General features: G+C 46.7%; 2 protein-coding genes across 3 annotated transcripts in view; one reads left to right on the forward strand and one right to left on the reverse strand.

Annotated features, from left to right (window-relative positions):
* LOC119393153 (uridine phosphorylase 1-like) overlaps positions 1-25,014 on the reverse strand; it is an 88,521-nt gene that overhangs the window by 20,639 nt on the left and 42,868 nt on the right. The window contains exons 5-6 of the mRNA XM_037659976.2: positions 7,820-7,890; positions 7,601-7,742 (exon numbers count right to left, since the gene is read on the reverse strand). Coding sequence (XP_037515904.1) covers positions 7,601-7,742; positions 7,820-7,890 — 213 coding nt within the window. The remainder of the gene's footprint in view (positions 1-7,600; positions 7,743-7,819; positions 7,891-25,014) is intronic.
* LOC119393151 (uncharacterized) lies at positions 13,048-21,141 on the forward strand. 2 transcript variants are annotated; one of them, XM_049416126.1, is made up of 10 exons: positions 13,048-13,236; positions 16,487-16,676; positions 16,751-16,948; positions 17,800-17,862; positions 18,225-18,257; positions 18,375-18,434; positions 18,543-18,745; positions 18,960-19,119; positions 19,776-19,910; positions 20,321-21,141. In XM_049416126.1, exons 2-10 carry the CDS (start codon positions 16,487-16,489, stop codon positions 20,329-20,331), a joined length of 1,053 nt encoding a protein of 350 aa, XP_049272083.1. In that variant the 5' UTR covers positions 13,048-13,236; the 3' UTR covers positions 20,332-21,141. The 2 variants fall into 2 exon arrangements, with proteins under 2 accessions (XP_049272083.1, XP_037515902.1); XM_037659974.1 differs by lacking the exon at positions 20,321-21,141 and having other exon boundaries at positions 19,776-20,298.

The raw sequence follows: 25,014 nt of genomic DNA on the forward strand, positions 1-25,014 counted from the left end.
GCGCAGTGTGGGAGACATGCGTTGAATTACGACTCGGTCGATCTCATTCCTTGCACTACCTTCGGGATCAGCCCACCTGCGACGATGTCACGCGACGACGTCTTCATGTGACGTCATGTGAAAACGTGTCGAAATTCGGCTGTCGGTGACGTCATCGGTACGTCAAGTGATGGCGTCACGCCAAGCCGTTCCCTGTCCACTTCACGTGGGTTTTTGTACGCTCAAGGTCACCGCGCAAGGAGACGTTTCAGTGTGCATCCGGCCGCTGCTGTTGCACAGTGGGACACGTCGTGACGTAGTCGGCAAAAACGCTTGGGGAGTAATCTTGTACACGTTCTGTGATAGAACGGAACGAAGCGTCACGAGACGGAGTTGCACGGGATTGGTCAAGGCTCGTGGGAATAACAATACGTGGGAATAGCAACCGTAAACGGCAGTACTGTCAATCATTTTGGCAAAGAACAGGCACACAACGGACGGAGACACCATTCTGTTCGATAGTACGGATACAGAACGGTTTCCGGACGACTTCGATCGATTGGATAGAAACGTAAGCGCCTGCTCCGGAGAATCGAATTAGCCTGCTTTGTGTCTGGCTTACTCCAATCCCGCGCCCATAGTTTGCGAAAATTGCCACCAGCCCCGTGCCCACCACCGAACGTCTCGAGAAATTGTGACACCACCTAGCGTCAAACCAAGACATTAGCAAAAATTAATGGTTAATGTCATCGCGCTCTTCAATATTAAGCTTTGAAAAACAGTGCCTGCCAGTACCGACGTTGCAGCTATAATTATTCTATATTTCCTCATTCGTTGAAAACATTTCTGAATTCCCTCAGCTCGCCTATTGGCCGTTTACTCCCTCTCGTGACGTTTCGTTCCGTCCTATCACAGAACGTGCGCGACATAGCTCCCTTGGATGACGGTTAAAACTTAGAGAGCAAAAGTACTCGCACTGTTCTTTGAAAGACGAGCAATATTACGATATTCATATTAGCAAATTGCGCGTCTATGATGATGAACTGTATTGGAATTTCAAACGGGAATGATCACGGCCTACTTGTTCTAATCTCCTGTACACTGTTACGTTATTGCGCACCGCTTGAGGACGAAGACTGAACCACACGAACAGTCTTCGTCCTCAAAATGGTGCGCAATAACGTAACAAGCTGTGAATAGATACCAACTGGCCCAAGCAAGTACCCTTTAAAGAAACTATTGGGAGACGAAAGAGACGCCACACGCCATCGTTGTTCTTTTCGAAAGACTGATGTTTATTGCGATGAGAATGCCAGTTGTAAGAGTTCCGGAATACATGGTTGCCAGAGGACCATAGGAAAACAACCTGGTGTTAGGAGATTTTACATACACCCCCCCAATGAGCCTTAGCTCATTCACGTAAAGATTCCAGAGGATGCAAAGGTTGCAGTGGTCTTCGGATCACAGTCCCACTTGGTAGGCGCACCATACAGGCCCTGATCCGCCCGTCACGTCCGATTAACACCTCGGCGACCACTCCCATCTTCCATAGTTGCCGTGGCAATAGATGCTCGTAGAAAGGTTTTTGCGTTGTCTGAGAAAATAACTCGACACAATCCTCTTCTTGCCACAAATCTTCTGAACGCCTTGAGAAAGCTGTCGATTGACATGTCTGTTACCAATTCAAGGTGTATCGCTCTTGTGACCGCACATGTAAAGAGGAGAATGTAATTCTTCTTGTTTCTGCCCTGATCTTTTGTGTAGAGCGGGCCAGCAAAATCTATGCCTGTCACCTCGAAAGGCAACGCCTTTGTTACTCTCTCAGGAGGCAAAGGAGCCGCTACTTCAGTGGCGGCTCTGCAGTTGAAGCGGTCACAGGTCACGCATCTTTTCAGCGTCCTTTTTACTACCTGCCTGCCTTTCATTATCCAGAACTGTTCTCTTAGTTCTGTAAGCGTTTCAAAAGGCCCAACATGTAAAAGGCGTCTGTGCGTTCCTTCAATTATTAGGTCAATATAAGGATGATTCGGCGGGAGCACAATCGGATGCCTGGTGTCGTAAGGCATTTCGGCATTTCTTAGACGTCCCCCAACTCTCAATACTCCGTGACTGTCTAGGAATACATTCAGATCACGTAGTGGTGAGCCCTTCGGTATTCTTGCCGAGCGAAGAATGCACTGAAGTTCTTCGGGAATAGCCTCACGTTGCACCTCTCTGATCAGACATATCTGAGCTTTGTTTATTTGTTCGGCGGTCAGAAATCACTGCTCTTTCTCGCGGGGATACCTGGAGTTGTGCACAAATCGCTGCATACATGGGACAACTCTCATCAGTTTAGTCAAGGAACTAAATTGCTTAAAAGGCAAGGCTGATTTTTCCACCGACTGCGCAACAGTGTGAACGTGAAGTGGCTTTCCTTCTTCTTCCGCAGTTATGCCTTCACAGACGGTTTCGCTGTGTGGCCACTCAGCAGAGGGCTGGGACAGCCATGAAGGTCCATGCCACCAAACCGTAGTTGTTTTGAGCACTTCAGGTGAAACTCCTCGTGTTAAGAGGTCAGCTGCATTTTCTGCCCCTGGGTAGTGGTTCCATTGGTCTAGATCTGTGAGCCGTTGGATCTCCATCACTCGGTTAGCCACGAATGGTTTCCACTGCCCCGCAGAGCCCCGGACCCAGTGAAGTGCGATGGTTGAATCCGTCCACAGAAACCACTCTTCCACTTGTAGTTTAAATGATCGGGCCAGGTAGTCTTTCAGTCGGGCACCCATTAGCATGCCCATCAATGCAAGTCTTGGAAGGGAAAGCTTATTTAGTGGGGCTACTCTCGATTTCGACAAAATCAAATTTGCATTTGGAATGCCAAGTCGACAAACCCGCAAGTATGCAACCGCTCCGTATGCCTTGGGGCTTGCATCAGTAAATATGTGAATGTTTTCCGCTACAACGGCTCGAAGGACAGCTACCGTTGCACTGGTGTTGCTGTACGGCGCTGTGCCCTGCAGTGTCCACCCGAAGTGTGTTTTAATTGCAACTAGGCCACCCTGAAGCTTCTGCACTGCGCCGGTCACTAGACTCCAATAGTAGTCAGCGCCAATCAGTATACCAATGCCATTTTGCTCTAATTGTGCAGGCGGCAAGGTAACGTCAGCTAGGTCAGCCACTTTCATTTTAACCTCTTTTATCACCTTCTCTGGCACAAGAAGCTCGCCAGAACAGATCTCAGGTATCTCCAAGGCCTCGAGACAGTGCTCTTTTCTGTCATACTGACTCAACCAAAGCCGCATTCGCCTGCGCTTTTTCTTAATGGCACTGTCTGCTCCTCGAAAGGGAGAAATGGTAATGTCTTCCTCACCAACTACTTCCAAATTCAGCTGACGTGACAGTTCTTCTGTCCCAAATGTTCTCTGGCTTCCACCATCAAATAGTGCACAGGTGAGCAGTCTTGGCTGGGTACCCTTTGCCCATATTTGAGCTGTCTGCAGCAGTACAGTTGTCGTTTTTTCATCTTTGCTACCTGTCGCAAAGTGCAATTCGGTTGCTGTGTTAGCAGCAGACTTCCACGTAGGATTGCACATTTGAGTAAAGTGCCTCTTACTGCATATTTTACACTTTACTCCTTTGTTGCGACATTCTCGCGATGTGTGCCCTTTAATAGAACAGCGGAAGCATCTGCCAACTTTGAGGAGTGCCCCTTTTCTTTCTTCGAGAGAAAGCGGCGTCTGGCATTCCTTCGTCACATGATCCTTAGCGGCACAAAACGCACAATGCTCTTTCTGTTTGGAATCACTAGCCGTTAAGAGTGAAGCTGCTGACGCCCTCGGAGCTCTGGACCTTTCGTTATCAAAACGTGGTTTTGTACTACTGCCTTTGCCTTCTCTCTGCCCAACCTGCAACGCCTTTTCCCGGCTCTCCACTTCGTTTTTGAGAAAACATTGCAAACTCGCAATGCACAAGCTATCCTCTTTTTTCTCTGCAGAGCAATGTTTGTGATATTCTACCACTAGTTCGCCTGGCCGAATTCGCCGTAGTGCGGAGGCGAGCATTGCCCCGTAGCTGCCTGTCTGAACTCCAAGTGCCGTGAGAGCGGCTATATTTCACTGCATGTGGTCATAGAGGCGACGTAGGTCTCTTTCCTCCTGCCCGGGAGGTCTAGCAACTGCGTAAGATGCTCCTGGATGAGCACATCCGTGCGTCCGAAACGCTCCTTCAAAAGCTCGATGACCGTATTATAGCTGGCTGCGGTCGCTTGTATACCGGCCACCGCCGCTGCTGCCTTCCCAGAAAGCGCCGACTGCAAATACAGAAACTTCTCTCCGTCGGAAAGAGCGTCGTTGTCGTGTATGGTTTGCTGGTACTGCTCCCAGAAGGGCTGCCACTCCGTGGCGGCGCCGCTAAACCGCTGCAGCTCGAGTTTCGGCAACTTCACCTTTGAACCGTTGGCTCTCAGGTTCCCGCTGCGAGGGGCCCGTGACGCCTCCGCTGCTGTGAAGGCGTTCGCTCGTTGAGCTCCGGCTTGTTGGCTGAGCCTTGCGACGTAGGTTACTATTCTGTCGTTGAACGCGATTGTACGTGCGTAGTTCTCCTCGGCTTCTTCGTCTGGCACAAGCGGCTCGACAGCAGCGTCCACCTCGTTCGGCTGTGTTAGGAGGGCGCCGAGTCTTGCTGACAGCACGTTCAGTGTCGCTTCGTCTGCTTGTGCGTCTAGCGATGAATCTGCCTCGGATGTCAACTTGGTCGCTTGGGTTCTCAGAGCGCTTGGTTTTTTCTTAAGTCGTTCCATCGCACCTCAGTCGTTGCGTTGCTTTCAGCACCACGATTGACCTCGGAGGTAAGTAGTCTTTCTTCGCCGCTGGCTTTAGCTTTCGGTTTCACAGGGCGTGGCTTGTGGCGTCGTTAGGCCTCGTTGTTAGAACCGTGAAGTGCAAGGCGGTTGCACCTCCAAGGATCGTTGTGTTAACGGTAGAGTCCGTCGGAATGCCGACGCATGATGGCCTCTTTGTAATGCTGAAGTGATGGTCGCTTCAGTTCCCGGGTTTCGGCACCAAAAATAAACTATTGGGAGACGAAAGAGACGCCACACGCCATCGTTGTTCGTTTTCGAAAGACTGATGTTTATTGTGATGAGAATGTCAGTTAATTGTAAGTGTAAATTACACGGTTGCCAGAGGACTATAGAAAAACAAGCTGGTGTTAGGAGATTTTACACCCTTATAATCGCCTGTGGTTACACATTCTCCATTGTTGTCTTTCTTCATTCAGGCCTCAATTTATATTCCGTAACGACAGTGTTGGGATATTGCGCTAAACACTGGCGTAGCCGGGAAGGGGGGGGGGAACCCTTTCCCTCCCGTAATTTTTCAGTTTTGCATGTGTATATATGCACGTACACATGCAAACGAACGCACGAACATACATAAAGTATGTTCCCAGCCAGTGCGACGGGGACAGAATGCAGAAACGCTCACGACATCGAAATTAAACCTTAAGATATGACATTTCTAATTTAAATGTGAATATTCGGAGTCACTAAAGGGTGTACTTAGTACTAAATGCAAATTGCACATAAAGCGTGCCGATGGAACACTCGAAGAAAGACACTAAAACTCGGAAACAGGAAGAAACCGAGAGGCAGAAAAGCAGATTGTGTGACACGTGCTACTTAAAGGCTCATTCACACCGGCGAACAGCAATGGTCGCGCGACCGTTTGCGACTGGAAGTCAAAAAGCTACTCAAAGCGACCGATGTTCACACCTGCGTGCGACTTATAACCGTCGCCATATAGAATTCACGTCTGCTCGTACACAGCTTGCATTGCCGTTGCCCCGTAAAATAGGCTGGCGTCCTGTTCCTGCGCATCTGATTGGTTCAGAGGTTTGCGACTGCAGTCGCGCGACTGAAAAATCGAGCAGCGAGCGACTGAGCCAAAGCAGTCGCTTTGCACCCAAAACGGCCATTTGCGACCAGTCGCTTTGCGACTAACTTAGTCGCGCGACCGTTGCTAGTCGCCGGTGTGAACGAGCCTTTATACCGTCTGCCACTGGCGGTAGCCTTTTTTGAAACAATGCCTGCCTCTTGCACTGTAAACTGTACAAGCCCATCGGAAATGATGTCAGGGAAGAGCGAAGGTACAAGCAAATCGTATTCATTATTGCTCATTTTGCTAGGAAATTGCAGTGAGATACGACGGGCTGGTAGTAGCGGGGATCTCGTGCACGACCTCCCCGAGAAAGGAGAGGCTCTTCCTTCGCTTTCGTTGGCGAAGTGACAGCGCATGCTTTGTGTTTCCGAGGCGACGGATGCCCTGCGAGACGTGGCACTCAGTGAAGGCGTCAAACAGAAGTCTGTCAGCATTGTGAGTACCGCGGTAGTCTACACAAGCCGTTATCTTCTGCTATGCATGAGGTGTGCTCAAAAAGAAACCGAACTTAATAAATAGCGTGCCGACTGGCTGAGGGAGCGCGCTGCGGCTACCATGCGCGTGCGTGTAGCGGATTAGACAACGAACTGCAATTTCCCGCGTTTCGCTGTTACCGTCATTTCGCGAGCCACAGAAGTGAGCATGTACACGTTCTGCTCGTCGGATTGGTGTCACAATGACAGTGAAAGAGCTTGAAGAAGAACGTGTGAAATTTTGTCACTAACTAGGCAAAGTGTGGCGTTGGGCGACCAGACGCGGCTTTATGGATATGGTGTTTAAACAAACGTGCTGTCGTCATAGAGATTGCGAAAGGGGTCTTAATGGTAGTGCATTTGTTCGGCACCTGCCTACTACATTTTATCTACGCACAGAAGCTGAACAGTGCCTTTCTTGGTCAATCACGACTCTCCGATTTATCTCTTGCTTTATACAGGCGTGTGTATACTTGGGGACAGACAGGGCGGCATTTCTGAAGTCTTTCCGTCGTAGGCGAAAGTGAACCGCCACGCTATGCACCAAAAGTGAAATACACGCAATCGGCAAACCTAGACGTCGTGAACTTGCGATGACTGCGCATATTCTAAAGAAATAAACGTAATCAAAGCACGGAATTGCTACGTCAAGTGCAAGCATGTCTGGCAGAAAGGCGCACTTCGAGAAAGACTCAGACCGATGTATATATCGTTTCGTGTTAAAACGTGCATTTAGCGAAAACTTTATCTGCATCTGAAGCCGTCGCATGCTCTCTTGTCTTGCTTAGCAACCTCAAGCTAGTGGTATTTAAAAAATAAGAAAGAAAAACTAAAGAAACGCAATCACAAGACAGCGCGCATTGCAGTCGGCAGCTTCCAGGACAAGCGGGGGAACTTCCGCAAGCTTGTGTGTGGCTTCGCAAGCTTGTGCCTCGAGTAGCGGTGATGCGCCGTCCAGTTATATTGGTGGAGTTCAGTGGTACCACTTTTCGAAACTTGGCCTCGTGATTGGCTTAGATAAGAGGTGGGTTTAGTTAAGGCACGCTTTGCGCGTGCTCTCTCCGGACCTGAGGAGGAGCGATCTTTTTTCGGCAATAAACGTCACTAGTTGGCAAGCCACCTCTGTGTCTCTGCCCTCTCGATTTATTCGAAGCTTTAGAGGCGTTATTCGACTGACTTACCAAACAAGCAACTCTCCCCGTACACTCGCACAGTTCGTGAGGTCCTCACCTTCGTAGAAGTCGTTCGAACTGAGCGTCTTGCCAGCCACGACGTTGGTGCCGGCCATGTACTCTTGTCCCACGGCGACGATCTCGTTGGCCAGCCGGCCGTCCAGCACGCACGGCCGCCGTACCACCCCTCCAAGAACGTGCTGCGCCGCGGCAAAACACGTGTGTCCAGCGTTTTACTGCAACGGCGGCGAAACGTCTGACGACATGAGAGGCTCACCAGCTCGAGCTCTTCCTTGAGCAGACCATTTACGGCTGCGGTGCTCACGACCACGGAACCGGCCGGGATGCCTGAAGTCAACGAGGCGTCGATCGCATGTTCAGAAGAAAACAAGACAAAAGAATTACAGCAGGAATTGACTGGTCTCCATATTAAGGCGAAAGCCTGAAAGCTCGTTCACACCCGCGACCAAGAGTCGCAAATGGCCGTTTTGGTCGAAAAGCGACTGCTTTGGCTCAGTCGCTCGCTGCTCGATTTTGCAGTTGTGATGCAGAACTATCGGTAAATCGACTGTCGACAGAATCGATAGTTGTTTTGAAACTATCGATAACGTAAACAAACTATCGATAGCGCAATCAGTAGTACCATCGTTAATATTACTAGCGGTATTACTGCCGCGCATGTTTATTGCTTTGTTTTGATGTATTCGGGTTTCACCCACAAAGACTGTTAGCAACGTTTGACGCAGACCGCGCCGTAATGTTTGAGAAGCTTCACGTTGTTTGAGGTCATTCTGTTAAGATTACGCGCCGGACGCGAATAGTCAAGTTTATTCGAGAGCTTACGCGAGCACCAGCGATAACGCTGGAACGTTCGATGACTGATGTATAAAAGACGATGCGTTCCACCGATGATCAGATTACTCGACGGCCGACGACTGTTCTCGCCGCTACCAGTGCGCCGAGTGTATCGCTTTTATTCTGAGTTTTGATTTTCTGGGCACGAGTTCGCCCAAATAAAGAACCCCGTATTTCCCAGTCTCGCTGCAGCATTATTCACCGCCACAACCAAGTGACAATACTATCGATAGTGGTGTGAATAATGATGCTGTTGCTGGCCGGCCATATTGCCAAAATATTTGCGATAGCCTGCCATCGGCGTCGCTTAATTTATGAGCAATTTTTGGCGAGAGAAATAAATTATTTCCGCAATGAAAATGGCTGAATATGTCCATCTATAAATTCATATCCAAAAGCAACCAGTTACACCTCACAAATAACAAACTTAGTTCTTGATATTTTTTAAATTTTGAAATCCCAAAATGCAATATAAATTTGAAGCCGCGCAGTTCCACCACATGTAACGGCTTCTTTTCCGCTACAGCTGAACAGTTTGACTTTATGATCATGTATCAGCACTCTGGCGAAAAACACAAGCATGTTAACTTTCTTGCCCTTCAGCCTGCTCCTCCGGCTCTACGATGTACCACGCGCGCGGGGAACCGAGTTTATTCTGCAATGAGTTCGCGCTGTTGATTTTACTCTATCGATAATACCATCGAATTTCTTACTATCGATAGCACTATCGATAGTACTTTTTACCACGAAAGTGTTTTATTTCGGGGTTCACCACGGCTCCACTGACGTATTTCCGTCACGGATATGAAGTTGTAAAATATAAAGACTAACAGTGGGCAAAGAAAAAAACCAGAATAAAAAGTTCCGCCACCGGGAATCGAACTCACGATCCCTCGCTCCGCAGCGCGCAGCGCGAAACGATTCGGCCACGGACGGCACACGCTCCGCCATGCTAACGGCGAGCTATTTATATACACCATTTGCCGGTGGCGGTACTCGGAGATCTGTGTTACATAGCGTGTTTTCATCACCAGCGAGGTGGCGCGAAGGGCTCGAAGAGCGTAAGCACTCTAGAAGAGCGCGCTTTAAAGGTCGTCGCCGTTGCTACGAGCGCCCGCCTTTACAGGGCGAGGTCGCTAGTGCGCGCGTTTATCTGGTGATCGCGGTGGTTTGTACGCATTGCGTTGAGAGCACGAAAATCACTTGGGTTACTGCAGCAGCCGCTTTTGCGAAAGGAGCGCGGTGCTCACGCAGAAATGTTACGAATGTGACAGTCAGTTCGCGCTCATCCTGTGTATGTTCGTTCCACGCGTCCTTTCTGCTTGAGCAGCGCATTGCAAGTTTCGAGCGGCTAGCCGTTCTTCGCGTAACATTACAATTTGATGCTGTAGCATTTATTCCTTCGCGCTTGGGGCGAAACAATGCACCACAAACGCTCAACTACGTCTGTGAAGACACGCTTCGGCTTCGCTTTCGTGTTATAGCGATTCCTATGACAGAGGGATCAGCCATCTTTTTTAACACGAAAGTGTTTTATGCCGGAGTCCACCAAGTACATCCGTCACGGATATGACGTTCATAAAATGGACGCCAACGGGCGAGAAAGAAAAAACCAAGAAAAAGATACTCCGCTGGGAATCGAACCCAGGACGTTGCGGCCGCGACGGCAAGCGCCCGACGCCCTACCGGCTAAGCTAAGTCGGGAGATGCTAGGCACACCAGAGCCCGCCTGTCTCGCACCCAGGCTGCTGGCGAGCCGAGCGGATAATCTCGCACCCAGACGCCGGGCTGACGGGGCTGCCAAGGCGCGCGCGGGCTGCACCAAGTAAACAGGGCAAGCTGCAGTTCTGAGGCTTTAAAGTGCGAAAAAGTACCCGTTCACGCCGCTTCAGCGTATAAGAGCTCGTCTGGGCACTACTGCGCCGTCTTTGGATGCCAAAACAAGCAGCGCAACAAGAGGATATTAGCGTTGTCTGCGACGATTACGACGTGCCACGGAAATAGTGCCGGTGCGGTGTTTTCAGCTTCGCCACGAGTGGATTACTGCGATTCAAGCAAAAAAAAAAAAAAAAACTAGGAGCCGAGTGAAAATGCGCGAGTAAGTACACTAACTGCGTGTATTCTACAGTGTGATGCCCACCTATTTCATTTTGCGAACCTAATTTGCGTGACACGCAGCTGGGTTGAAGGCAGCCGCGAGCTTTGTGTGGGGGTGCACTTCATACCTTTGAGCGTTTCCTTTGACGAAAATCTGGAGCAAGGTAGCGCTTTCATGCACAAGCAATCAGCATGCTTTGCCATTTTCAGCATAGTATTAAACTTTAGTGCTTTTGATGGCATCCACGCCTTCGAGAATTCGTCTTCAAAAGGTAATAAATGGCACGGTGCTCCTCAACAGCTTGCCAGAATTTCGTCCTTTCATTTCAGTGTTTGATGTCCCCAAATTTATCTGGACTCGAGGCATTCAGCTGCACATAATACATATATTGGCACGTAAGTAAGCCGTACTCGCGCCAGTGTCCTTTACGTCGCAGGCGTAGCTAACCGGCTTAACTAAGAGTAGCACAGTTTCGCTTCTAAAGCACCATCGTTACAAGAATAAATCGCGCAGGTAGCTTCCAAAAGGGATCGCTGAACGATACTGCAGGTTATACTCTCTGATAGCCCGCTTTTGTGAGCAAGACGCATTATTGTAAGAGCGCTCGTGAAACAAAAATTAGGTTCCGCGAAACTACCCGTAAAGCGTACTCTAATTATTACGCGATGCATGCTGAAATAATGAGCTTTCACAAAACTTTGTGCACAACTTGTAATATGGGGCAACAAAACATCGTTTCACTCTTTCTCGAGCTGCACTGCAATTACGATTCACGCGTACTACAGCGAGAACGTTTTTTTACAAATGTAACAGCGTACGTATCTGACGAGGTTGCTTCCGCAGCCCACTCAGCACTTACTGTATACATTGTGGACTTGCATGAGCAAGTTGTTCTTGATGTTCCAATAAAATCAGCCAAAATGTCCCGGATAGACAAGACGCGAAACACGCTCTCCGACGGGCTGAGTTTCGGGAGTTTCACGTTTGCTCTGTGTAGCGTCTGCTGGCGTGGCAGCCCGCGCATGTTGTTTCGTCGCGTGTGCGATAGATGGCGCGACGCGCGATGCAAATATGGCGATGCGCATGGAATTCGCTGTGTTCTGGTCTATATCTTTCCCACATTCTATTTCGCGACGGGCGGAGCGGGGCGGTGCCGCCGTCTGTGAGATGTGAAAAGAAGTAATGCTTCACGATCGACACTTACTAGCGCTTACTCCGAGATTGCACGCGATATCGGAGGTCATGGTTAAAGCGTCTCGATACCAGAGAGGTAGACTGGCCGCGCTGGCGTCGCCGAGGCACCCTAGACGCAGTTACTTTCTTTGCCTTTGGCTTCGTGTTAGCGTGCGTCGGCTCATCGGAGTAGTGCAGCTTCCACGTTCACCAACGGGATTTCTCCGCCGCCGACTGCTTAAATTGCGAGAGCACCAACTAACAAAACTGCTGCAATATGCGTTGCAGAAAGGACGCGATTTCGACGGGCGAATGTCGTGCCTTGGTGGAGCGAGAGCAGCGCCTGCGAGACAGAGGCCAGCGGGACGCACGCGTTTGCGGCTCAGGCTACGAACCTCTACCTCCCGTGTTGCTGAAGCGCAGTGTGTGTCATACCCAATGGGCCATGAATGTCCGTTGGACGTCCCGTCTAAAGCCGAACGTCCACGTCCAAAACCCGACGTCCGTAGGACATAGAGCGGATGTATGTTTTCGGCTATTTCCGAACGTCCGTTTGGTCCTTTTCTCGGCCGTCCCAGGGATGTCCTCACTGGATTCATAGCGGATGTTTTCAACCCGGATAACCCAGGGACCGCCAAGGGACGTCGCCTCTGTCGCACCCGAGTACGTCGTTTTATCGCATGCATGTTTGAAAACATATATCTGTATGGCCTTATAGGTCTACGTTTTCGAACGGGACTGCATTTTGTCGTCTAACTTAGCGCAGCTTGCCATCAGATCTTTTGACTATGCATGACCGCGCGAAGGCTGAAACATAAATAATGAGTTGACCAACCGTGTGCCATTAGCGCTATTTTTACTGCTTTATTAACCTTTATTTTTCTCAGTTTAGCACCGAAGTTGACGCGCAGGTAGCGCAGGTAGGCGACAGCATTTTCCGTCATGTAGACTGCTGTCGCACAGTCGGCTGACCAAAATCGGTGCCGAGTCGGCCTAGTGTGAATGAGCCTTGAGCGCACAGCGGAGCCTGTCAAGCATGCGTCGGCGGGGTTTTGTATGCGTGCTGTTCGATCGTTCCGGGCACTCTCCAATTCTAGGTCACTCTACTTGCGTGTTTACAATTTGTTGCTGCGCGCCGCCATTGCTTGATCATAGTTGCCAACTGTTATAACTGCCACCGCCATCCATAAACGTAGGCCGCCACTGTTTAATCGCCACTGTTTTTCATTTCAGCTGCTAGTAAATTTGTTTTTACCGCAACATTTTATAACTTTAAAATTATGCACAGTGGAGTTATTACACTATTGAGCTCACGTTTATGTCGTTTTAAAACTAAAATTGCGTCTATCATCATCACTGCCATCACAGTAGCGCGGGATACACTGTAGGGGACGGCCGCCATTTCTTTTGTATGATTTCTTGGTAACGCGAAGCGGGCTTTTCAACAACTTCCTCTTCGAGAACTGCGTACCTGGCTTCACGCTCCATAGAGGTTCTACACGACTGGAGATCCCGTGTCTGACTTGCGGCCGTGGACGAGCTCCTTGTCTGAGTATTACTTGACCAAGGTGAGCGGGACCGCGCGCTTGTCAAGGCTGTTATCCCTTGTATGCAACCAGCTGCTTTCTTGCTTGTAGTCGCTAGAAGCCATGTGACAGTTGTGACTATCAAATTTTGTTAGGATTTCTACAAACATGCAGAGGCCTCGCAAAAAGCTCGTTACGGAGAAGGCATCGCGGGAAGCAAGGAGGACACATCTGCTAATTGAACCCTTGTGCGCTGTGCAGGAGTGTTTGGGAGACAATGCGTGTGCGGCTTCCGCCACCCAGCCATGTAGAGGAGAGCCACAACGTTTGGCAGTTGCAAAACATGATGACTTAGCTGTTCATAGTGAATGTAGTAGTGCCTCGCATGAAATCGCCCATTTTGCGAATCGTGATGCCGATTCCACACAATCGTCAAATAGTTCGTCAGGTGATTCAGATGATTTGCCTGGAGCCTCATGTCAAAACTCGCATTTTTCTTCTGTGCCCGTTCTTTCATCAGAAGAAGTAGCACCGCAAAAAGAAAGCTTTCGAGAGGCTCTGCGTCAATGGGCAGTTGAGAATAACATAAAGCGCAAAGCATTAAACCAGCTATTGAAGCTGCATAAACGTTACAGCATCTTTTCCGAACTTGACCTCCCTGATGACGCGCGTGCACTCCTCAAAACGCCGCGACTAGAAAACACCGAGTACTCCGTGGTGGCCCTGTCTCCGGGCGAATATTGTCATTTTGGTCTCGCTGCCGGGCTTAAACATTCGTTGAAGTTCGTGAAAGACCCTCCTAGTATTGTTTCGCTCATTGTCAATGTAGATGGTCTGCCCCTTGCAAAAAGCTCAAGAATGCAACTTTGGCCTATACAATGTAGAGTTAGTAACTGTGGTGAGGGCTTTGGGCCATTTGTTATCGGGGCTTATGCGGGGCCTTCAAAGCCGCATTCATCCAATGCCTTTTTGAGAGCTTTTGTTGATGAGTTGCAGTATTTGCTGGCGAATGGGCTTGTTGTGAATGGCAAGCCAATTGAGGTTTGTCTGAAGGCTCTTGTTTGTGATGCGCCAGCACGGTCTTTCGTAATGATGACCAAAGGCCACAGTGGCTACAATGGCTGTCCCAAGTGCTGTGTTGAGGGTGCATACATTGGAGGCAAGGTTGTGTTCCCCGATTCAGACTGTCCCCTCCGCACAAATGCTAGCTTCAGGCAGCAGCACGACTCCGAGCATCACAGAGGAACATCAATTCTTGTTGAGTTGCCTCTTGACACTGTGTGCGATGTTCCTCTCGACTATATGCATGTTGTTCTGTTAGGTGTTGTGAAAAAGCTTTTTTCCCTGTGGCTTTCAGGTCCTTTAAATGTTCGACTGGGACCACTTCAACGTCATACATTCAATCAGCAAAGCGCTGCCTTGCGTCGCTACATCCCGCGTGAATTCCCACGTAGGCCTAGGGGTGTCGATGAGTTAGATAGATGGAAGGCTGTTGAATTTAGGCTTCTTCTGCTCTACACAGGGCCTCTTCTTCTCAACGGCATTCTCGCAGATGACATTTATAAACATTTCTTGCTTCTCCATGCCTCGCTGTCAATTTTGGTTAACAAGCAGTTGTGCAGTCAACATGCTGACTATGCCGGGGCACTCCTGAAACATTTTGTTGCCAGTTTTGCCCATTTGTATGGAAAAGAGCACATGTCGTTCAATGTTCATTGCTTGTTACACTTGTCTGATGACGTCAAACGCCATGGTGCATTGGACTGCTTCAGTGCGTTTCCCTTTGAAAACAATATGAAGCAATTAAAGAGACACCTTCACAAACATGGGAAACCATTACAACAACTTGCAAATAGAATGGCAGAGGCACAATCAGCTGCTTCTGAAGTGCCTTGCAGGCAACATGATCTTATTCCCAGACAACCTTGTGAAAATGGTCCACTCCTTCCTACATGCTGCCTTCCATGCTTCAAAACTCTGAAGTATCAAAATTTTGTGCTGGGCATAGAAGAGCCGGACAACTGCTGCATGCAGGGTGAACATATTATTATTGCAAGAAACATTGCTTCCATGAGGGGTACAGAAGAGATTTGCATCATTGGTCAAGAATTTTTGCATAAAAAAGATTTCTACGCACACCCCTTTGAATCTTCAAGACTTGATATTTATATTGTTTCAGGTCTTTCAGACCTCAAAGTGTGGCCTGTGAGCAATGTGCGAAAAATGGTCAAGCTCCCATGGAAGACGCAGTTTGTAGTAATGCCAGAGTTGCATACCATTTAGTATGTGTTCCAAGATTAGCTCATTTTAGTGTCGTGTTCTGTGCTTTTTCCTCGTAGCAGTGAGGAACTTGTTCTGGTGCTGACTTTTCCCTGAATACTCTTATTTGCCTTCACACAAGCTCTTGTATGAGTGTGGTAGCGAATGAGAGGCCTTACTGAAGTTTTTTTCTGGCTGCTGTAAAATAATTCTTCATGCCACTAGACCGTGCCACAATATTGAGGAATTTGGGCATCTGCAGCTGTTCGAAAGTATGTGTAGATCCTTTGTTGGCTCACAGCTGCTCGTTTCGATTCCCAAGAAATGTTGGTGAGTATAGATTGTTTTCCAAGCATCTTACGTGGGGATCCTTTAAAGCGTTTTAGCAGGACCATTGACAACAGTTCTATAAAAACTGTTGTGGCCTGTCATGTAGCATCTTATTTTGGTATCTAACACAGCGTTATTACTTGAACTTTGAAGTTGAAGTGTGGAGCTTGTTTTCTGCTGTTGACATGTAAACCTTTCATCTCCCGATTCTAAATGTCTGGCTTCATGTGCAAATACATTTCCTATGGCTTGTCAACGATGCTTTGACTTAAGGTTTTATCATGTTGCGATGAAGGCATTTTGGTACAAAATTTATTTTTGAACAGCCAACATGACTATATTTTTGTCGTATAAGCAGATGTCTGCCTTTGTAGCTTGCCAAACGCTGAGAGCTATAGCTTGACAAAGCTTGAAAAATTATTTTGAAACATGCTTCTCCTAGGCCAGGTCAGTGTATTCTATGTTCAACTTAATTCTTGAGTAGCTCTCTGCTATTGTGTAATTGTGAAAGCCTGATCATGATTGAGCATGTAATGGTCACTTATATACATAGTTTCCATGGTACTATTCTTATTTGAAGCAACAGTGTGCTTATAGTAATGAAAATTTGTATTGTTTGCGAAGTTAAAATGCTTTCTTGACAAAAAATTAGGAAGTGCTGTTTTGTGCAATGGTGGCACTACAATTCAGAATTCTTTTCCAGATGAGCTATGCTATTGTGGAGTTCACTGCCTCTAAAGAGGTTGAAATTGTGCCAACTACTTGGGTCACCGGGAGCGTGTGCGTCTGGCCGCATAATGTAAAAGCAGAGAAGGCTGGGAAAATGGCAAAGAAGCAGCATCCACCACAGTCATGGTGGAAGCAGTATGAAATTGCTGTGAAAGGTTTGTTCGGTAAGCGCATTTCAGTCACCTTACGCCTTAAGCCAGGGGTGATTATATTGATCACATTTTGCACTTTGTTTCAGTTACCTATGAACATGCCCGGAAAAAGCTAAATGACATTCAGTTCGATTCAGACCTGGCCAGTGAAACTGAAATGCCTCCATTGAAGAGGCGTAGACGGCCACCAGCAGTCTGGAGTGACTCTGACGGTGAAGAGGAGGAGGAAGACTCTGCCACAAGCCAGCCAGGACTGCCACCTATCCCAAATAATTTTCCATCTGGTATTGTAAAATGTATTTGCCATTACTTTTCAAGATCATTGCATTAAGGACGTAGCTTTAGCCTTGCAAGCACTCAGTTGGTGCATGAGGCCAATTTTTTCTCAACCCTCTGATGTTACAATGCACCACCTCCTTTCTTTCATCTGCATTGAATATTTGGATACCAGCATTGAATAACTCCTCGTTAGAAGAGAAAAGCAGGCTGCTAGATGCATTCGTAGCTAGCCTGTTATTGACAATGCTCATGTTCCTTTATCAATAGGATTTTAAAATTTACAAAGCATATTTCCAAACAGTGAAATTAAAATGATGGGCGAGTGGGCGTGTTGGTAATTATTCATAACGAAGGTGGCAGTGCACGGTTGAAACACACAAGTAGGACGAGATGGGACGAAGTGCTTCGTCCATCTCGCTCTCCCCTGTGTTTCAGCAGTGCACTGCCAACTTCACAGTAAAATAAATGCAACGCTTGGAATGCTTTTCTGGTAATTTCACATTGAATGTCTAGTCAGCACTTGTTTTCGACAAGTGTGAACAAGGTATTTACCTTGCATGTACACTGAAACTTTGCTAGTTGCCCCTCTGGCATTTATTCACTTGCCAGAAATGTTTATCATGGAGTATAGCATGAATAGAATTGTGACATTCATGCAATTGTAGCAGATTGCTACAAAAGAAATTCATTCTGCAACAATGAACTGTGGAATTGTAGCTTTGAAGTTCAGTATAAATACTGGAGCTTTTGTAAGTTTGTTTTATATAGGAGTATACTGTGCTCCACAGCCAGTGTATGGCTGCGATTAATGCTAATAGGAATCATTACGTGATGGACTACACGTATTGCTTTCTAGGAATAACCTCGAGTGAAGCAACAAGTATGCCCACATTTGGCCAGGGAGACAAAGGCACAGCAGGTATTCTCACACATATACAGCTGTCTCGTTACAAAATTACGATTTACGTGCGTATTTATTATTTTTTGTGTGTAACTAATTTAGCAACTTTCTGTCGTTCTAACCTATAGGTTAGAACCACAGATAGCTGTAAAGCTTCTTAAGAGCCATGCATAAATGAATTCTCAAGCATTGTAGAAGCAAGTGGATGAACCAAAATATGTTAACCTCCATAATTCAGTTTTATAATTGAACTAGTAAACCTTTGCTATCGGTAATTTCTTTGCTCTGCTAGGCTCTTTGTCACTATCTGTTGCACATCAGAAATTCTAACAAGTAGAGCGGCTCTTGTGGCTCACTGCTCTCGTTCTTCGACACTGCAGGGACCCAGTTGTCAGAGACAAACTCGCCACAAGGTACGTCTAATAACCACACTGTTGATGAAGGTATGTGCCAGATAAGGGAGGTCAAAGTTAAATAAATCATTAGCCAGTTACTCCAAACTACTAATGAATTGAAATTGTGCTTTTCAGGTGAACAGACAGCGCAAGAACGGCCACGAAACTCGCCTCATGATTGTTGTGTAGAGAAGAGTACGCACATTTTGAAAGATATGAATGCAGTTTTCAGTAAAATGGTTTGCTTAAAATGTTCTTGAACCCTACTAAGTTTTAATAGCGTTTATTTACAATATTTTTCAGACTTCCAGCGGCATGTGCTACGACTGCTGAACACGCTTCGCTTCATGCTGGAACAGCAAGCGGACACCCTGAACAAGTTGTGCGATATGCTTCCCACTTCTTCAGTCACCGAATGCGCAGAGCTCTTAGGCCATCCGCTAAGCAGTCTTGAAGAACTACAAGAGTTCGACGACAAGCTCGATGCTGGAAAATTTAAGATCCTGGTAAGGGGGTTATGTTTTTTTTTTTCAGTTCATCGAACTCGTAATGAATATTCAAGGTGTTAAACACTGCTGTTTTGCAATATCAAGAATGTCATGGGTTTTTCGTACATTGCTTACTTGCTTTATGACTTAATACTCTTTTTCGTATTCTAAAACATTCACATCATCCAACAAGTTTCTTTGTTGAATAGAATTTCTTCTCTTTTGTACACAGGTTCATGAGTTGGCACAGCTTGGTGGGAAAGATGCCTACTGGGCAACAAAAAGAATCTTGTCATACTGCATCACAGACGAGGTTGCGGCACAATTTTCCTGGAGGGGTCGAAAAGGAAAACTGAGCTTCTCCGCCTTGAAGATTGCTAAAGCCATAACAGGTGTGCTGTATAATACATCTTACTTTTGTGTTTTACACAGAATTAGCCTTCCTCAGGAAAAACAAAAACATGCTCATTGGTCTGTTTTTTTAAGTGCTACCCGTTTATCTATTTTGTAAGTTTGCAGTGTCAGTTATCACTATTGCTATTGGTTGCATATTTCAGCACTGCAAGGATGCTGCAATTTCACTGTGCACTTAAATTTTAATGTTGGCTAAAGAAGCCTACATGGTAAAAAATCTACAATTTGGTAGCACTCTAAAGGTCCAGGCTTAGCTTTAGAGGCTAAAAACTTAAAATATTATAGTTTGTCTGGTAAAAAGCGAAGGGCATAAATAAAGTGTAAGATCACTGTGCAACCTTTCAGTGCAAGGCAGTGTGAGGTGATTGAAATAGCAGCCGAAATAAAAAATGTAAAGCAATCATTTGATTGTTTTGGCTCGTGTTCTGCCTCGTTATCATTTGAAAAAGCAAGTGTCACTGATGTGCCCAACTCTATTCAATATAACAAATCTATTATGTGTGGAAGGACTTCGAGTAGGCAGTAATTTATTTCTCAATTTTTTGTAGGCTCAGCAGACTGTTTATGACTCTTGAAATTTGTATTTTCACCAAGACAACTGTTATTGTTGAGTAAGGAATCTTGTAAATTTCAGATGCTGCTCGCAAAGCGCCAAACGCAACCTCTGCCGACGTTGAGGCCTCTATCAAATCGTGGCTCCGACATGCCCCCGAGCGCCTTGCCACCAGGTTTCAGAAGTCAAAGCAAGGACAACTTGAGCAAGCAGCAGGTAATGGAATTCACATTGTCGCATCATGTAAAATCCTGAACAGTGCACAAAAATGTATGTTGTGCCTGTATTCCAATGTGTAAGTGTTCTAAGCAGTCGATATGGTGAAATCTGTGTTGAGCTTGTGACCTACCTTTATACTCTTTGTATTATCTTCAGCCAGGCTCCTGTACACTGCACAAACTAGCTCGGAAGAAAGGCCCCAAAGTTCCTTACTTGTTTTACCATCTTTGTTGCTGCCCTTGTCCACATGTTTGTCCTTGTTCTTAGTTGTGTAGAAATGTATATTCCCACTTAGCAGCCGACTGAAACCATGCTAATGAGATGTTACACAGTAGATGCCTATAAAAATCCCATTTCACAAGTAGCGTCTGACAATCGTCTTTGTCATGGCATTTTTGCTGTTTCAGACACTGACTGAAACTTTCGCCACGGCCCAGCTTCTGATTCCCTGGTCGTTCTGGGGATATTGATGGCAGCAGATTGAACTTTTAGATGTTTTATGCCCTCACTTTGTCATAGTGTTGTGATGCTCCAGAGCTTCTGGTCTTTATGTTTAAATTTAATGTCTTTAAATGTTTTAGATGTATGTCTCATGCACTCATCTTTTAGATGCTTTAGAGGTTTATTTGTATATGTAGAAGCCATTGAATTTTAGCCATGTCCATTTGTACGGATATTGTTGTGCTTGTCAAGAATTACGGCTGTGACAGATTCATGGCATTATGTTTGTGAATTAAAGTGCCCTTATTTATTGTTTCTGGTGGCAAGAGGCAAGTTTCTCATCATATTGTGCTTTGCAGTTGTATACTTTTAGTACTTGGTATTGTCTGTGTTAGGTTTACTAAAGTATACTTTCCTAGAAAATGTTTAAAGATTTGAATTGATCTGCTGATCACCCCCAACATTTCGAGGTTTTTTCAGACGCACTAGAGCTGGTGACACTACATCCACTTGCAGGCTATTGGGCTTAAGCATTGGAGATAGGCTTTGCAGTGCTTGTTCTGTGAATGCAGGAGCTGTTGTACTGTGATAACACAAGACCAAATCCCACTGTTTTTTGCTTGTTTTTGCTTTACTGTGAATAAAAATGAAAGCTGTAACATTGTCTTTTCCTAGCTGTGCACCAGTATGATAGGTCTCCTTCAGGATCGATGCCTTAATTCTTTGTGTGTTGTAGCATTTATTAAATATTGCAGTAAAAACACATAAATGCTGCAGCAACATTGAATATGGCGCTGACCCAAGAGGTTGACGACCACATCTGGTGCCGGCATGGTACGTCCAATCAAATTAAAAAAATCGATATCCCTCGGACATCCAATATTAGCAAAAATATGTGTCCAAGGGATGTCCATCGTCCATGGGACATGGATGTTTGACGTCCATGGGACATTCGCTGGATGGCCACCTTGGTTGCGCCTTAAGCTCCAACGGATGTCCGTAGTACATCCGGAGGATATGTGCGGATGTCCGCAGGACATCCAAATGTCCACTAATTGTTGTCCGCTGGATATCCGGTGGACATTCATGGCCCATTGGGTATATGCATGAGCACAGGCGTCGGCTACCCATTACTAGAAAGCGCACACCGTGCCGTTTCTCTCCTTAATTGACGACGCTTTGAAGAAGTGCATACCGGGTACCAGCGTTGATTATGAGCTTGTTGATATCATCCTTACGCGGGATTCACGATTCGCTGTGTCCAAATATATGCTCACACCGTCAGCTACCACAACGGTTTAATCATGATCATGGGCGTAGTCGTCGCGACAGAGACATGCTGTCAACATGGGTGCATCCACGTCAAACGGTGCTATAGCTGCCAAACACGAATAGACATTGTACAAGCTCTCATATATCATTACACAATAAGCACTACTTCTGTGAAGACACGTTTCACTTTCGTGTTATACCGATTCCTATGACGGAGGGATCAGCCATGTTTTTTTCGACCATCGACAGTTCGATAGTACCATCGATAGTTCTGCATCACTATTTTGACTGCATTTGCAAACCTCCAACCAATCACATGCGCAGGAACAGCTGGTCAGCTTACTTTCCGGGGCAATGTCAGTGCTATAGAAGATCGTGAATTCTGTGTGACGACGGGTGCGTAAGTCGCAAATGGCCGCGCGACAGGTGCAAGTCGCAGGTGTGAAGGAGCCTTGATACTTCTCACGAGTCGAGAGATGCTGCGACACCTGACGATACATCTTGATAACCACAAAATGTCGCATTTTGCTGACTGTGTTAGTCAAGCCCCGATTGTGCTGCATGATAAAGAGAACGCGTTTCTAGCACGTAGTGATTGTTATGAAAAATAAGTGATACGTAACGTAAAAAAAATGTTTGTGGTAATTCTGACACGAATGCTTTTTTTTTCTTTTTGCGTCCGGCTTTGTTAGGCATGTGCGAAGTTTCATGTGTCTGCTCTATATGCTTTTAAATGCGAAGCATTTCTTCGCGAACCCCATACACTTGGAGCGTTTCTATCTACCCATCTATCTAGCTGCTTACGTCTGGGTGCTCTCGTGATCGCCTCCTTAGCTTAGCGTAGACCAAAATTGGCATGGAAGGGTAAGAGGGTCTGACGAATATGAATGTCATGTCACGAATAACGTGAAAATCCCGTCGCGTACATCGTCAAACCCTTTCCTCCAGACACGTGTGGCACATACCCGTATACCATGGGCCACAGTAAGGGGGTATGCGCCACAGGTGATTGACAGTTTGTATCTTCTCAGGAACGGCTAGAACAGACATGGGTAATTTAAATGCGAGAGCGCAAAGAAAAACTGACATCGGCAGCGTTGACCCGATGAATGCAAAGAATAAAAAAGTTCGGCAGATCCCACGCATTTCGGGAATCGATTTAATGCGAAGCAGTCAGCGAGTGCTTCTATGCTGTATTTTATGGCTTTGAGTTAAGCAGGTGGATCGACGTGTTTTTGTGAGTGTAGTAGCTGTGTGCACACCGTGGGCTTACCAGGCACGTCGACAACACTGGCGTTTCAAGGGTAACTTATGGCACGACGTGACGTCAGCCATCACGTTAAAGTGCATACGTCAGTACTATCGAAACTAAGTGCACTTTATGGTGCAATCATGTGAATATCACACGTAACTTTCGTTAATGTATTCCTTCGGGGTCGAGCTTCAGTATAGCTTGCTGAATCAGGGGAATACAAATGTAATGTTTATTAGACTGCTCTGAAAGCGGGACCAACACTGGAACCACAGACGTCCATGTTATATGGCGCCTGTATCGTAGGAGTACATATGCGGTGTTCATTGCTTTCTTGTAAAATAGGTAGCCAGCACCAGTGGCGTAAATCCAGAAAAATCACAAGGGGAGACACACATCCTGCCATGGCGGCCGTTTTGTTTTTTAGAAATATAGGTTTTATTTTTAATTATGCAAAAACTAAAGTCATGCCTTGAAATAAAGTAAATAAAGCGAGCATGGGCCTCGGCGCCGGGCCAGGGAGCTTAATCTAACAGCAATGAGCAGCAGGGGCGTAGCCAGAAATTTTTTTCGGGGGGGGGGGTTCAACCATGCTTTATGTATGTTCGTGCGTGCGTTTGTATGTGTGCGTGTATATATACACAAGCAAAATTGAAAAATTTCGGGGGGGGTTTGAACCCCCCCCCCCCCTTGGCTACGCCCCTGATGAGCAGCCACTAGTAGAAACAGCGTACGTTGGTGAAGTGAGGTTTTCATTAACTCTTAAACGGGCTCTGGAATATTTCTAGTAAACATGGCATTCGGGTTAAACAATCAAGTGCAAATGCTAGCACATTAGGGTACAGCTTTTGTTTAACTTCAGCTCCATTCACCGTCGTGCATACCTTTTAGGAATAACCTAGTGCTGTATTGAACTGTGCTGTATAGCCTAGTGTGCTGTATTTAACTGTCAGGTAATTAAAATGTGATGTTCGAAAGCTACATCTCAAGGGGAGACATTTGCAAGGGGTGTCCCACCAAGCCCGACCACCAGGGGGATCAGGACCCCCCTGATTTCACCCCCCCTCCCCAGGGGCGTAGCCAAGGGGGGGGGTTGGGGGGTTCAAACCCCTCCCCGAAATTTTTCAATTTTGCTTGCGTATATAGGCACGCACACATACAAACGCACGCACGAACATACATAAAGTATGTTGAACCCCCCCCCCCCCCCCCCCCGAAAAAAATTTCTGGCTACGCCCCTGCCCCTCCCCATGATTTACATCACTGGCCAGCACCACAACTGGCGCTGCACCGACATTACGCCTGCATGTAGACTGTTTTTCCAAACCAGTTTATAGACCTGGCGTGGCTCTGTGGTAGAATACCTGACTGCCACGCAGAATGCTTGGGTTCGATTCCCGCTGGGATTCTGATTTCATTCTTTCCATTTGTGGGGTCAACGCTGCCGAAGTCGGTTTTTCTTAACGCTGTCGCATTTAAGTCACCTATGTCCGTTCTCGCCGTTCCTGGGTAGATATAAACTGTCAATCACCTGTGGCGCATACACGTACACCGTGGCCCGTGGTAAACGGGTGTGTGCCACACGTGTCTGGAGGAAAGGGTTATACGCGACATTTTGGTCTATATCAAGTTAAGGAGGCGATCATGAGAGCACCTAGACGTAGGCGGATAGACAGATAGATAGATAGAAAGAAAGAAAGAAATGCTCAAAGTGCGAAAGGTTCGCTAAGAAAGTCAGATATTCTGCCACAGAGCCCCAACACCATCTTGAAACTGCTTTGGAAAAAGACATTATGCAGGCGTAATGTCGGTGCAACGTCAACTGTGGCTGCAGTGCTGGCTATCTAATTTTATAACAAAGCAATAAACATGACATATGTTCTCCTGATACAGGCGTCATGCCGGGTTAACTTCGATTGTTGTTCCAGTGTTGGCTCCGCTTTTATAGAAGTATATTAAACATTACATTTGTACTTATATGATTCAGCAAGCTATATTGAAGCGTTGCTAGACCCCGAAGGAATACGCTAATGAAAGTTCCATATGATATTCGCATCATCGCACCGCAAAGTGCACTTCGTTTCGGTAATGCTGATGTCTGTGCTCTAACGTGAGTGCTGACGTTACGTCAGGCCA

This window comes from Rhipicephalus sanguineus, chromosome 5 (assembly GCF_013339695.2).
Source record: "Rhipicephalus sanguineus isolate Rsan-2018 chromosome 5, BIME_Rsan_1.4, whole genome shotgun sequence".
In the NCBI taxonomy this organism is placed as follows: Eukaryota; Metazoa; Arthropoda; class Arachnida; order Ixodida; family Ixodidae; genus Rhipicephalus; species Rhipicephalus sanguineus.

Coding starts and splice junctions, on each gene's coding strand:
- LOC119393151 (XM_037659974.1), top strand. CDS start 16,487: ATGAGCTATGCTATTGTGGAGTTCACTGCCTCTAAAGAGGTTGAAATT. Junction 18,435..18,542: donor TGATTGTTGTGTAGAGAAGA/GTACGCACATTT, acceptor AATATTTTTCAG/ACTTCCAGCGGCATGTGCTA. Junction 18,746..18,959: donor CTGGAAAATTTAAGATCCTG/GTAAGGGGGTTA, acceptor TTTTGTACACAG/GTTCATGAGTTGGCACAGCT.